Source organism: Aythya fuligula, chromosome 1 (assembly GCF_009819795.1).
Source record: "Aythya fuligula isolate bAytFul2 chromosome 1, bAytFul2.pri, whole genome shotgun sequence".
Classification (NCBI taxonomy): Eukaryota; Metazoa; Chordata; class Aves; order Anseriformes; family Anatidae; genus Aythya; species Aythya fuligula.
In genome coordinates this window covers 196,472,662-196,488,150 of record NC_045559.1, presented here as the reverse complement: position 1 = coordinate 196,488,150, position 15,489 = coordinate 196,472,662, and the positions used below count along the sequence as shown (strand labels likewise).

The 15,489-nt window shown below is 40.5% G+C and overlaps 1 protein-coding gene across 7 annotated transcripts in view; it reads left to right on the top strand.

The window, feature by feature from the left end:
* FAT3 (FAT atypical cadherin 3) overlaps nucleotides 1-15,489 on the top strand; it is a 418,888-nt gene that overhangs the window by 367,576 nt on the left and 35,823 nt on the right. For all 7 annotated transcript variants that reach the window (XM_032196191.1, XM_032196182.1, XM_032196148.1 and 4 more), the window contains 4 exons: nucleotides 876-1,019; nucleotides 1,570-1,767; nucleotides 4,266-5,064; nucleotides 15,089-15,223. In XM_032196191.1, the coding sequence (XP_032052082.1) occupies nucleotides 876-1,019; nucleotides 1,570-1,767; nucleotides 4,266-5,064; nucleotides 15,089-15,223 (1,276 nt within the window). The remainder of the gene's footprint in view (nucleotides 1-875; nucleotides 1,020-1,569; nucleotides 1,768-4,265; nucleotides 5,065-15,088; nucleotides 15,224-15,489) is intronic.

The following is a 15,489-nucleotide window of genomic DNA, read 5'->3' as shown; positions in this document are numbered from 1 at the left end:
TGTTTTATCTCATACACAGGTCATCCTTTGTTTTCCACCCCTCTGAAGGTTTCACTGGCAGACGTGTCGGCAGCTCTCCCTGGGGAGCATGGAGCACTACATGAAGATGGTCGTAAGACAGGAGGCCGACATAAGGATGTAGTTCATAAAATCAAACTGTCATCCATAAACTGTGCACAGATCTCTTCCAAATCGCCATATATGCTCACACCTCACGCACGTGCACATCCCTATGTAGAGGGCCCGTGGGTGATGCAGCTGGTGGGATGCACTGAACAGCCCACACTATGCTGACTTGTTTCTGCCTGTTGCAAACAAGCATGCTCAAAAATTCCCTTATCTTCTACTGAATGGTGGATAAGAGCCTGTTGCTACAGAGGATGTGTTGTCCCTGGTGATTCCAAATGTTTTTCAGTGTGTGTAAGCCAACTGTCTGTGAACTTTTGTTGGATCTCCATCACCGTGTCAGAAACACTGTGTCAAATTGAGGCTTCCTCTAATAAGTAACATATATTATCCTGGAAACCACCCATAAGTTAAATAGAATCAGGTCACATATCCCAGCTGACATCTAGGCTGAGTTTGGATATTATCCGTCCTTTGTTTTCATGTCTGTCCCTTCGTTTCAGGAATGCATCATCTAGTAAAGATATTTTAATACAGTGAAGCTGTGTTAGGTTTATTGATAGCCTTATAAAATAGAGTTTGGGACACAATCTGGCAATAAACAGTCTAATGTTATACAAAGGGCAGGGAAGGTAATGAGGCCAGACATCTTTCCTTAGAATATGGTAGGTGGTGCAGTGGATGTAAAGAACATGAGTTAAAATTTAGGACCGCTTTCATGATGATTTAATATTTTCACCTTTTTGCAGATATCTGGTTATTCGTTAGTTATTCAGGCAAGAGACAGTGGCACCCCTCCTTTGTCTTCCTCTGTGACGGTCAACGTGGATATTTCTGATGTGAACGATAACAGCCCGGTATTTACTCCAGCTAACTATACAGCTGTAATTCAAGTAAGTTCATCCTGCACATCAAAACCTTCTCTGACTTTTAAAATGCAAAAGCATTTGGTTTCAGTTAAGCAGCTTTTGATGATTTATCTGCCAAAGATGTATCAAATGATCTTATTTAAAGGAAAGTATAAACACGTCTTTCTTGACTCTTTGATAAGTTTCTGTTTGCCGAGACTCCTTAACCTCAGCATCTGTCACACATTTTACTGTTCATCCCTGTTGCACCAGGGTATGTACTCTGGCCTCCAAAATTCTGAGCTGGGATGAGTTTGCACTTCTCTACACCTTGCTCAGGGTGTAAGGTTTAGTGGTTAGTTGGTCCTGATCAGACGGGGTATGATCAACCACTCCCCAGCAATGCAGTGGGTGCCTCCATCTCTGATGCTAGTCCATGGGGTGCAGCAGTGCCAAATAAATGCCACAGTGAAATGACACCTTGGCCAAAGAGCATTTACTTGCATATTCTTGATAGTGAAATGTGGTATTTTATCATCATGATGAGATGTATCATTTTAATCCTTTACTTTATATGCTGTGTATACGTGTAAAGGAAAATAAACCAGTGGGCACAAGCATTTTGCAGCTGGTAGTGACGGACAAAGACTCTTTCCACAATGGCCCCCCTTTTACCTTCACCATCCTCACTGGCAATGAAGAGGAGGAGTTTACGCTGGACCCTCATGGCGTCTTGAGATCTGCAGTCATCTTCAAGCACATGGTTGCAACCGAATATGTGCTCTGTGTGCAGGTATGCCCTGATTTTTTGTGTCTGCACAGAAGGAAGGACAGCCTTCATAGTGGCAAGTTGCCTGTAAGGGTTGGTTTTAATTGACTTTTTTCTGTAAGTAAATACCATGCATTCCAGTTTATGTGTACACAATATAGTATATTTCCTTTGATGTCCCTAAACCCAATTTTGTATAAATATAAATAGGTAGCCAGCCACCTTTCCAATTTTCTCTGCATGAAATGGATTTTCTGAGCAGCAGCTGTTATGATTTAAGATTTTCATCCTTTTTTTTTCTGTAGCTAAGAGAGGAAAATAAGCTAAAAAGCATTATATACATATAAATACACTACAGAACGAGTGACAGCAAAATATTGTTCTAGGAAGGAAAATCACTTCTGCTTTTAAGTCGTAAATTTAATCACAAATTTTTGGAAGCCTACCAAGAATTCATGAAATCACATTTCGAAGGTCAGCTTAGCTTTTAAAGCATGTAAAAAGAAGACATATAACAGTCAAGCTCAAACGTAGCTCTAGAGTCGTTGTTGAGGAACTTTGTAACCACGGTAATTTTGTTTACCGAAAACTATAAATCCAAGAGTAATTGGACCATGTTTTTCAGGTTTACCAGAGAAAATGTAATAGGGTTCAGTAAATATGCAGGTCTAGGGAGTGAACTGCACCTTTTCATTGAAATGGGACATGGTCATATCATCTAAGTCTGAAAATGCAGTTTTCCTCAGCTTGCTGTACTGGAGTTAATTTCTCGAAACAGAGCATAACTGCTCCTTTATGAGTACTTTTAATACTGTTTGTAGCAGTAACAAGCTCAGCTAGGTACAATTCAAAAAATTTAAGCTCTGTTGCTAATTAGCAGTTCATATGAAAGTAATGTTTTACAGGTTTGCAATTTAATATTCTTGCAACCCATTTTTTGAGCCTTGTAGAAAATATATATATGTGCGTGTGTGTATATATATATATCTTTCATTCTTACCATGTCCTCATCCTAAAATATCCTCCTTTCAGGACAATTCACTAGCCAAAGTTCCAGTATAGCCAAAATTGGGCATGTAAAGTACATTTAAGCAGCATCCTCAGCTATATAGATCCAAGTATGTCATATAAATGAAATATTAGCCAGACCGCAATCACTGAGATGCACCAAAATATTCAGAAAACCACGCAGCTGGATTGTGAAGGCCCAATTCCTCCCAGTCTTATTTTCTTTAGGGATTTCTGCAGTGAAATCATATTTTATAGTTTTCTGTTGTGTATAGAATATAGAAGTCTTTTTTTCCATTTATATGTGCCAGATTGCTGCTTCTCCCTTTCCACCATCAGATTCCTCCTCTGTGTTATGTTTATTAAAAAGTAATGTTAAAACCGAAAATGGAACGGGAAATAATTTCTGCATGTATGCATGTCTGTATGTGTATATGCATATCTACATAAAATCTTTTCTAAAATTCTCCATCCAGCGTGGTTAGGAAGCATGATTTTTAGTGTCTCCAAGTTACTAATCCTTTCCTGGTAATGTCCATATTAGTACTGCCATCCTGCCTGTTTTTTTTCTTTATAAGTCTTCCTCTCCATGTCCAAATACAAACTTATTTCAATATGTGCTAAGTCTGTGCCCAGTGATGTTTCAGCCGTCTGTTCTTCTCTGAAGCAAATGGATGTGTGGAGTGGTTTATCTTAATACTGGCTTCAGTGAAGCATTTTTCTTAGTGCAGAAAAGGACACTGATTCAAGCTTGCACACCTTTCTGTCAAGATGGCCTTGGGTTTTTTGTCATATTTGCTCTTTTATTTCCTATAAAAAAGTGCAAATGATGCTATCATATGTGCTCTGGGTCATGGAGTCGTCTGTCCAAGTGTAGTGCTTCTCTCATATTTTATTGTTAGGAGCAGCACAAGCACCCTATTTCACTTTTGGAGGATGATAAATTTTATTTATTTCAAGCATGGTTTTATTTCAACCATTGCTTCAGGGAAAGTCACACAGAGCGCTTGAGAAAAACTCTGAACTCCCTTGTATCCACATAAGCTAAGCAAGGTCTGAAACACTGTGGTGCACACCAAGGAGCACAGAAACTGCTGCTGGTATTTCACTGGGATGCAATGTCGTTTCCAGAGTAGAAGTGAGTCCAAACTCCATTTGCTGCAGAATATACCATTTTCAAATAGCTGTGCTGTGAAGGGGGCAAGTGATAGCTGTGGGATCCTGGGAACATTTCAGTTTGAGTAATGAGACATAGTGCTGACACATTTCTCTCTGCAATCCACTTAGATAAGATATCTGTGCTTCCCTAAAGAGTTTGTAAGTTCCACTGCTAGAAATGGCTGAGACATTTCTTTACATATGTATTTTGCAAATGTGTTTGGGAAGTTCTTATGAGAGGTCTTCAGAATTACTGATGCTGTGAAAATACATATAGCAAAAAGTTATGGTTGACAGCTGCATTGTATGTGTGTCATATTTTGTTGGCTTATTTTTATTTGTTTTAATTATATTAGGCAAAGGACTCTGGGAAGCCTCAGCAGGTTTCCCACACCTACGTTCAGGTGAGGGTTATTGAAGAGAGCATTCACAAGCCGACGGCCATTCCACTGGAGATTTTCATTGTCACCATAGAAGATGATTTTCCAGGTGGAGTCATTGGGAAAATTCACGCCACAGATCAGGACGTGTATGATGTCCTCACTTACACACTGAAATCAGAGCAGAAAAGTTTGTTCAAGGTTAACAGCCATGATGGGAAGATCATTGCCCTTGGAGGGCTCGATAATGGCAAGTATGTCCTGAATGTCTCTGTCAGTGATGGCCGGTTCCAGGTACCCATCGACGTTGTGGTCCACGTCGAGCAGTTGCTTCAAGAAATGCTGCAGAACACCGTCACCATTCGTTTTGAGAATGTTTCCCCAGAAGACTTTGTGGGCCTTCACATGCATGGGTTCCGGCGTACCTTGCGAAACGCAGTGCTCTCCCAAAAGCAAGACAGCCTACACATCATCAGTATTCAGCCGGTGGCAGGCAACAATCAGCTTGACATGCTGTTTGCAGTTCAGATGCACAACGGTGGTTTCTATAAGCCTGCCTTTTTGATTCAGAAGCTTACCAATGCAAGGAGACACTTGGAAAATGTGATTCGTATTTCTGCTATCTTGGAGAAGAATTGCTCTGGACTGGATTGTCAGGAACAACACTGTGAGCAAAGTCTATCTATTGATTCACATTCCCTGATGACCTATAGCACAGCACGAATTAGTTTTGTGTGCCCCCGCTTTTACAGGAATGTGCGCTGCATGTGCAATGGTGAGTACCGCTCCCTCGTCCCCTCCCATCTTTACACATTATGCGATAGGATTGTTTTTATTCCTCTGATGCAGATTAGAAGGGGCATTTCAATTCAGCCCGTTAAAGCACGACTGGCTGATGTATTGTGGGAATTGATTTCTCAGGCTCAGGAAGAATTGTTCGTGTTTACTGATGTAAATGGAAGTTGATGAACTTTGGCCTCTTATGACAAAGACTGCTTTCCTGGAGGCTCCATAATCAGAGCCATCAACAAACTTCCAGGGGAGGGGAAGGAAGGGGAGAGGAAGGATAAGAGAGGGAGTGATGTGGTTTCTCATCCAGTCTCCAACAACACCGGAATAAAGCTGTCGTGTAGTCATAGTAGAATAGCCTGGTCTGCAGCAGTGCACCAAGAATGCCCAAGGAAAAGGACCCATGATCTAAGCAATGCAGGTGGAAAGACCTTTCTCCAGTTTTGCAGAGTGGAGCGGAAACCAATGAAATAATTCACTGAGTAACTGAGAGCAAGCACCATTTCTGACCTTCAATGCTACAGTAGGTGTCAGGGTGGTGTTTTTTTGTTTTGTTTTGTTTTGTTTTGTTTTTGTTTTTGTTTTTTTTTGTTTCTTTTTTCTGTGTTTCAGACTGTTCCACATTTTGGCAGCGATTTTGCATGGGTATATATGACAAATAGACTCAAGAGCCAATCTTCCTTATGATTCTGTACTTGGAGTACAACACCTCAGGCAGTTATAATAATAGTTCTGTTTCTTTTGTTTGCCAAGCTATTTGCTCCTCATTCCACTTCATTTAAGAGCAGAGAAAAAAGCTGCTGTAAAATCAATACATCTAAGTCTCCCTCATCTTAAACACACATGCAGACACACACACACACAATTGTACAAGAATTCAGTAGCTGTGTCTCTTAATAGCCAACCTTTGTCTCTGCAGCAGTCAGCAGGACTTCATGTCACACCATCGCCTTCAGTGGGAATGAAAATAGGCCTTAATGCATAAAACTTAACCAGAAATCATTGTGTCCTGCAGCACATGAATAGTAATGCCTTAGGAGTTCATCTCTATAAAAATATCAGAATTCTCTATCTGCGGTGTTTTCTGTAGTCAAGAGCAGACTGTTTGGTCAATTTTTAAGTAATAGCGTTAGAGGTTCTGAACAGATACATCTATTATAACAATACTTGGCTTTTTGTTACACATGAAAGGCTCTGAAATAAAAAGGGATTTTCACAGGTTTGAAAGGGACAATGCTGCAATATCCTCCAGCTGAGTCCTGGAGCCAATGCAGGAGCATTGTCTGCAAAACACTTTTATATTCCCTAAGTCATAGCTTTGTCTCATTTATGTACCAAGAAATCACAAATCCTCATCTCCATAGGGATGGTGATAGCCCTCACTGTGTCAGAAATTGTTTTTCTGGCAGCCAAGATTTTCACTGTGTATAATTTCATTTCATTACTTATTAAAGTCAGTAATGATGTATATTCCCTTCAGAAACTAATAGTGAGTGGATGTGCCTCATAATCTATTAGTTTAGCTCCAAAAAAGGGTTTTACAATACAGAACAGTTCTGATCCAGCAGCTCTCCCCTTTTTCTTCTCTGCTCAGCAAGTTTGCAATGGAAACACAAAAAATCAGCTAGGACAGTGATTTCTATTTTTTTCTGTCATGTACCAATCAATCCTCAAAAAGTTCAGGGAGTTTAGGGATAGGACAAGGGGGAATGGTTTTAAACTAAAAGAGGGTAGGTTTAGATTAGATATAAAGAGGAAATTCTTTACTCTGAGGGTGGTGAGACCCTGACACAGATTGCCCAGAGAAGCTGTGGATGCCCCATCCCTGGAGGTGCTCAAGGCCAGGCTGGATGGGGCTTTGGGCAACCTGGTGTGGTGGGAGGTGTCCCTGCCCATGGCAGGGGGTTGGAACTGGGTGGACTTTAAAGTCCCTTTCAACCCAAACCATTCTGTGGTTCTAAGTATTGCAGGCTGCCTAAATTACTGTCTGTGGTCCATAGCCTCTGGACCATCTATCATGGCTATGAGGACTGCTGTTGAGAACAGTTGGTGCAGATATTTCCTTGTCCAGCTGGGAAGCTGGATGGGTCCCACATCTCCCATTCAAGCTGCTAGGTGCAGATTTCCCATGTTGATCCAGAAGCCTTAGCATGGGCTTGTGCATCTCAAGTCCACCATCCAGACTGTAACAGAAATTCATCCAAAGCCGCTGATTTAAATATATAGGTCACCAAATAGTTGATCTATAGGTGCCTATTACTTGTGCAGAAATAAGAGACCTTGTTAGGAAGTAAAAAACCTCATGCTTTGCCCTTCTGCACATTACTTAATGTGTCATCCTCTTCTAATGTTTTTAATTAAAGGAGCCACAAGAAATGTCTTGCTGTTTAGGTAAATACACAGATACATCACTTTGTTTAGTCCCTTAGGAGCTTAACAGGCTTCTGAGGATATATTAATTAGAAAACTTGAGTATGGCACTACTTTCATGAATACTAAGGTCTAGGCTCAGTAAGACTTAGAAAAATCCAAATACTTCCTTTGATCAGAAAAATCCAAATATTTCCTTTGATCCTTTGTACATGGACGTAAATGCAGCAAACCAGAAGAAAAGAGAACAGAATAGCAGAATAAATCTATCATACCTCCTTTTACAAGACACCATTATCAAGATACTATCAATATAATAAAAGCATTATACTTCCTTTGTTACTAGGATAGTTTAATGACCCAGTCCAGTAAATATTAATAGCTTGAAATATGACAAGCCCATTAAAATATCGCATATGTTTTCAGTGGTCTGATTCAATTATGACCCTGAAAGCTTGAGTTTGAGCTAATTCACTCGTTCTTGAAATATGTATCATACTTGGAGTGTTTTTCCCACTGGCAGATGTCACAGATATGCACAATTTATGCATGCCAGCTGTGCATAACTTACCTAGATTACCTTTGTGAGCAAACGGAGTTATCTAACATAAAAATGCAGGGAGACTGTAAAGCAGGCAGTGTGTGAACTTCTAAGGATCAGCAGCTCAGTTCTGGAAGGATAAGTTCGAAAGTTCAGCTATATCAATCAAAGCCTTTAAAATCAATAAAATTGAATGACTTTTTTTTTTTTTTTTCCCAATAACAGACTGTCTCCTTAGATTTCTGGCTCTTCTGCTTGTGTTCATGTGAAAAATATAGTAACAAACTGGAGTTTGTTTCAGTGGGTCTACAACGCCTATGCAATTGCCAATCTCCCATCACGTGATATAAGGCATGCAAACATCTGTCAGTGCTTGTGGGAAATAAAGATAGGAGGACCAGAATAAGTATATATAATAAATAGTTCTCATGACATTCTCATTTTTCAGAAGCAGAAATCTATTTCACTTTTTCTGTGTTTTTTGTTTTGTTTTGCTTTTTTCATGTGGCAAAGTAATTCTTTTGTGTTAAGACAAAGATGCAGGAAAGAAGCAGGTTTTGTTGGGTCTACTTTGCTATAGTGGATGGCTCTGTGTTATAACCTTATAAAAGTGAGGTTCCATTAATACGGGAGAAGGCTTGATTGAAATTATCTTGACAAATGTGGGTATATATCTACATGTGAGCTGGTCACTCCAGGCCTCATTTCCAGACAGTGGAAAGAATGAGGTATTTTTAATGATGTGATACATCTCTCCTTGGATGTCTAAAATCAGTCAGATGAATCATGCCCTAAAGTTAGATGAGATGAATTCCATTTCAAGTGTTTAATATGGTTCTGGCTTAATAGTTTGAAAGAATTTTTCTAATAGACCCAGAAGTGTTCAGCGAAAGTGCAGACACTCACATCTATGTTATTTAATCAAGTGAATAGCAGTCTTGGACCACTCGTGAAACCAGGCAATTCAGACTTTATGAAGCCACTTCTAGCATGTCGTGAATGTTCTCACAAAAGGAAATCATAGACTGTGATGCATTATAGGACCTGCTATTTATCTAGGAACTAATCTTAAATGGTGGTCTGTTCCTCAGTTCCTCAGAGCACACATCACCTCATAGAGTCCTGAATGTTTTGCAGTATTGGGCATAAGGAACCCAGATTCTTGTCTGTACAACTCCAGTCCTAATACCAGGATCCTGAACAACCTCTGCTCTTTCCAGTTCCAGGAAGCTCACACATACTAGTGCCTCTTGACTTGTCCTGTCAAGACAGCCAGGAAGAATAAAGGAAAAGGTGTCTTGTCTATGCTTGGGAACAAAGAACTGCAGATAAATTTGATAGATTTCATTAAATTGGTTACAGTCCTTTTAACATTGTGCTTGTGTAAGGGGAGATGTTTCTCCCTGAGAATATTCTCTATTTTAAGACCTATACTGAGAATGCAGGATCTCATATGAAACCCAGGAGAGCTGAAGCATGAAGTGGGGACCTGACTGTAGAATCAGGGAGAGTGGAGATTTTTGTCTGTCACCTAGGTCTTAAGGGAAGCTGTTACCAAACAGTGGATGGAGTAGGCCAAACTTCCATTCTTCTAAAACTGGAAGAGAAACTGATTCATTGGGACATACTGTGTGGTAGGACATACTTAGGACATACCGTGAGTGTGTTCTGGGGGCTCTCAAGCTAACTGAAACCCATGGTTGGCCTGTGCAGAACCAAGTTTGTGGTGTATGCATTTATATGTGTACTGTAATCATTGCCTACAATACCTGGTCACTGTGCTCCAAAACTAAAAGCAAATTAAAGCTAAACAAGCATAGTCTTCTTCAACAGAAGCTAACCAAGTCAACCCAAGTATCATGGGTTGACTGTCTTCCCTTCACGCTTGTGGTAGTTTCACACCACAGCAGCAAAACTCCAACACACCACCTTCTCACTCCTGCTCCTCAAAGGAACAAGAGGAGAAAATATGATGATAAAAAAAGCTCATGGCTTGGGAAAAGGACAGGGAGATCACTCACCAGTTGCCATCACAAGTGAAACGTACTCAGCTTAGGGAGATTAATATAATCTATTGCCTTTTGCTGACAAGCTATATCGGTGAGAAATAAAAGCAAACTTAAAATACCTTCCCTCCATCCACCCTCTTCCACCTCCTTCTCCTGAGAGGCACAGGGGAACGGGGAATGGGGGCTGCGGTCAGTCCCTGATGCTTCGTCTCCGCCACTCCTTCACGGTCCCTCTCTGCCCCTGCTCCACGTGGGGTCCCTCCCACAGGATGCCGTCCTTCCCGAACTGAGCCTGCGGGGGCTGCCCACAGGCTGCAGCTCTTCAGGAACTGCTCCCACACAGCTCCATCCCACGGGGTCCATCCCCCAGGAGCAAACTGCTCCAGCACGGGTCCCCCACGGGTGGGTGGCAGCTCCCCCCAGACCCCCTGCTCCTGCGTGGGCTCCTCTCCATGGGCTGCAGCTCCAGCCCAGGGACTGCTCCTGCAGGGGCTCTCCATGGCCTGCAGCCTCCTCCAGGCCACATCCACCTGCTCCACCGGGGGCTCCTCCACCCATGGGGGGGCTGCAACGTGGAGATCTGCTCCATGTGGGACCACGGGCTGCAGGGGGACAGCCTGCTCCACCAGGGGCCTCTCCAGGGGCTGCAGGGGAACTTGTGCTGCCTTGTGCCTGGAGCACTTCCTGCCCTTCTGCTGCAATCACCTTGGGGGCTGCAGGGTTGTTCTCACTCCTCACTCTCCCAGCTGCTGTAGCACAAGTTTATTTTTTTCCTTTTCTTCAATCTGTTGTCCCAGAGGTCCAATGAGCATTGCTCATGGCTCAGCTCTGGCCAGCAGCGGATCCCTTTTGTATCCGTCTGGAGCTGGCTCTGATCTGACCTGGGGCAGCTGCTGGGCTCTGCTCACACAGGCCACCTTTGCAGCCCCTTGCTATTAAACCCTTGCCATGTAAGCCCAATGCATTCCACTACCAGCCTCTGTGAGAAACATATTTAAGTTGTCATTAAAACAGACATTCATAAACATTCATCACATAAACTTCACTTATATCAACAACAAAAAAAATCCCCCATACCAAATCAACATAACATCATTGCAACAGCAGCAAAAGGTGGACAGTTCATACACTCTTTGTCCCTCCACCACATTACGATACGAGTTCTCTACAGTTATTGCACTCTCCAACCATGTCCAGTCCATGTTTTGTCCGTTACCTCATGTAGTTATCACCCTTATCTCAAATTCCTCAAGCCCAAGGTTGGGCCACCTCTGCAACCTGCCCCTGCTACCAAAACATTGCCATATAAACCCAATATATCACTAAAATAATCATTAGATTGTTTTAAAAGTAGCAGATGGGAACTTCCCTTTATTTGCCTTCTGGGACTGACCTTCAGAGTCACCTTTCCAGCTTTTTTCTGCAAATGAGAGAAATGGGCTAATACTGAATATATACATATATATTCCAAGAGATTCAGGAGAATGGGCTTATAAAAACACACCAAATACCTCAAGGCTCAAGTTAACATTGATGAAGCACGCAATTTAAAAAATATGTTTACATTCCTGGAAGTGATCCTTCTTTGGGTGTACAGTAATTAAATAAATGTCTCATTTTGATATGTTTTCTTCCTCAGTATACCAGTAGGGAGTCTGTAATACTTTTAGCTTGATTCAGACAATTAAACTGAAGATGAACTGTCAGAATCAAGTGGGCCTATTCCACCTTCCCTGCCATGCTCTGGTTGACACTATCCCTTACGTCTCTGGGATATCCTGTAGAGAACAGCTCTATTAATACTAATGTGAGTTTCAAGAGAATACCATGGGTTTTCTGGACTTGGGTACAGGAAAAAAAAAAAAAAGAGATCAATTCAAATCCATATTTCTTGAAACTCTATTGAATGGTAAATAGACTGTTCTTTGGAGTGGAAATGCAATATTAGAATAATTTTATTTAAACTCAAGCTGTAAATCTTTGATGTGGACAAAGTACCCTTGAACGATTTCACAATTTTGCTTCACACAGTTGTGAAATCAGCCTGAAAATGCGTGTTAGCTAGGGCAAAGCAATAATACAGATTTGTAACTTACGTACTTATAACCATACAGACAGGCACAAAGCATTTATTCTCCCAAGTCTGAATATTTTAAAACTTTTGTGACAGCTATGAAATCCTGCTGCAGCAGGATGAATAAAAAGTTGATTTTCTTGTAGCTTAGCAGAAGAACTATTCTTGGCCTGCCAGGATAAGCAGTTCTTTAGTGTATCTGCAGTTATACTAAACACATTAGATCCTTTCCATATATTTTTGGCCTTTGGAAAGATGACTCCCAAGTACAAATCAGAGCTTGAATCAGCTAAAACACTGGCAGAGATGGATAACAAAGTAACCTGTTGCTTTATTGCTTCATGTCAAAGATGCAGTCATGGGTTAGGGGTTGTGAAAATTTGTAGAGCCATATTCAAGAATCTCCGTCCCTTTCTTCTTCGCACCAAGAAGCTGTGGGGCCTTTGTCCAAATGACTTGTCTGTCAGCTATGCAGAGGTTCATTTGAATTACAGCTTCACATAAGGTTTAAGTGTGTTCAGGGAAGAGAGAATCTATGCACACAGCACAGTTCTGTGTATTTGTCACATAAGAATAAATTAAAATAGCCTACAGAGCCAAGTAGAATGTACAACCCAGCATATAGATATTTAATCACCCAATATAATTTCAGAAGTAATTGTAACTTGTTACTGAATTCCAGAGAACTGGTTAAAAAATTAGCTATAAAAAACATATTCTTGGTTAAGTTTTGTAGACCTTGTATTTGAATAGAATATAATTCTGCAATGCAGAAACTAACATTTGTTTCTTGATAGGATGAGACTTAAAGTATGACTGTATATTGCAGCTGTTATTCCTGTTAATGTTACCTACTAAACTGATTAATAAAGATTGCCATGCATCATTTTCTAACAGTGCTACAGGCAGTACTGTAAATCGTTTACTGCATAGACCTCTCAAACAAATGTTTGACAAAGGAGGGGAGGATGTTAAAGATTAAATTGACTGTGCTGTACATCAAGCAAGACATTTACAGTCCTTGCCATATTTGTAGTCAGCCCATGTCCACTTTGAAACCTGCAGCGGTAATTTTTCTTTTTCCAGAAAATACTTACAGTACCAGGTAATTTCAGCTATGCTTGCTATGAGCTCTGCTTGGCTTGTACTAAAATGTGAGAGCAATAAGATTCTTTTTTTCATTACTTTAGGGATTTATTCTATGACAGGTTGATTTCTTCCTTTATAAATTGTAAATAAAATACATATGCTCAAAAAATAAAGTAATATCTGAATATGACTAAGGTTCTACAATAACCAAGAACTGCCAATATTCAGAAATTGATGGGTAGGAAGGTGCTGGCTTTTTATCATTAATATCATCGCCTGTATCTATTACTCGAAGTAAATGAATTTGATAGGAAAAAAAAAAAAAAAAAGAGAAGCCAGTCCATTCCCAGCAACTGGGTCTCTCTTAGTTCAAGCCCTGGCTGCAAATCAATAGAAGCAAGGACGGGAATGGCTTTTCCTGCAGTTGAAAGCATATAACTTCATAGCAGTTGCACACAGACATCCAGAGGTAGAAGCTGACCCTGCATGTACTAAATTCTTTATTACGACCAGCAAAAGGCTAACCGTTGAGAAATTCATGTAATCCTGAGAATTCATAAATTGAGCATGAACAGTTGTATTGTGTTTTGCATACTGTTGGTAGTGCTTGAAAAAAAAATTAAGATTAGAGCAATTGAAACATATATTTAGACACTTTGAAAAAGTTATATAGAAGTTCTATCCAAGAAGTATGATGTTGGCAGGCTTTAAAGTTAGCCATTGTCATACTCAGCATGTTACACGTTAAAAATTTAGGTTTCAAAGAACCTTAATGAAATTGTATCACATGATAGTATTCTAAGTGAATTTAAAAAACAGTATGCATCTGTCTCTTCATATTACTTCTATTTTGAAGTTAGTAGTAGTTTTGAATTCACCTTTTCTTGAGCAAAATTATATTCCATACTAAAAACATATAAGGAAAGAGCTAACAGCGGCATTCAAACTAATTCTATCCAAATTACACTCTCCCCCTTTGTAATCATCAGTTGCAACTAACTATTTAAAATCGTTTCTTTCCTCAATTAGGTAATATCAGGAAATACAGTCACTGTATTTTTTATTTTCAACATTTCTTTGCATTTTTAGTGTCCAAGACAAGTATTCCTCTTTTGCTGTTTTTTGTTTTTGTTTTGTTTGTTTTGTTTTGTTGTTGTTGTTGTGGTTTGGTTTTGTTTGGTTTGGTTTGGTTTGGTTTGGTTTGGTTTGGTGTGTGTGTGTTTGTTTGTTGTTTTGTTTGTTTGCTTGGTCTTGGCCTGGACATACGGAGTTTCATATGCAACAGAAGTTCTGTAGTTACAACCATGAGAAAGGAGGATAGGTTTTTGGCAGCCTGGGCAAGGTGTGCAATTGGATGTGAGGTCTTGGAAAAGCCAGGAGGAACATGAAGACAGAGCCTGTGCCTTGTGCTCAGACTGCAAGTGTGCCCTGTGCAGTACAAAGATGAAAAGTTCAGCTGTCATTCCATAGCCAGGGAATTGTTTTTTCTTATTTTGTCTCTCAGGGAACTCTACTTCTCTAAATTTGCTTTACGTGGGCATGCTTGGGCAAAAGGATTGTGTAACTACAAGTTATTTGCTTTCTGGTAGCCCTAAATTCCCTGTAAACAAGGCTTTGTGAATAAATGACTGGTCTGAGCATCACAACACCAATGTATATCCAGTCACTGCTAATAATAGCCAGTTTTCATAATATTCTGCCGTAGGTTTTAGAGCACCCTTTGAAAAAAACTTAGCAGTGTTTTGCTAAGTATTTGTCTGCAGGGCATCTCTTCCTGAAATATTTTTTATTTATTTATTATTATTCTTAAGCCATGCTTGGCTTGTACTGAAGAGCAAGATCAATAATTGTCTTTCTTTTATTAGTTCTGCATTACTAAAGATCATGTTTTACACCGTGTCCTTGACAGTATTTTAACTTATTGCAGGAGGACTGTGCCCAGGGTCTAATGATCCCTGTCTGGAGAAGCCGTGTCCAGGGGACATGCAGTGTGTGGGGTACGAAGCTAACCGGAGACCATTCATCTGCCAATGCCCACCTGGAAAGCTTGGCGAGTGCTCAGGTGCACGTCACAGTGGTAAAGGGGGATATACTTGAACAAAAAAAAGGGCTGTCATTCTCATATTGCAGATAGAGGTGCCACTGAAGTAAACAGAAGACCTACTGTTTAACCCTTCTCAGCACTGGCACTTGGTCTATCTTATCTGTTCATATGCTCTGGAAAATCGGCTTTACAGCTACGGGGCTGCATGAAGACCATGATCAAGCTTCTGTTGGGAAATTCCTACTGACTGGGTTGAATCCCAGATCATTGAAACAGTCTGCTGA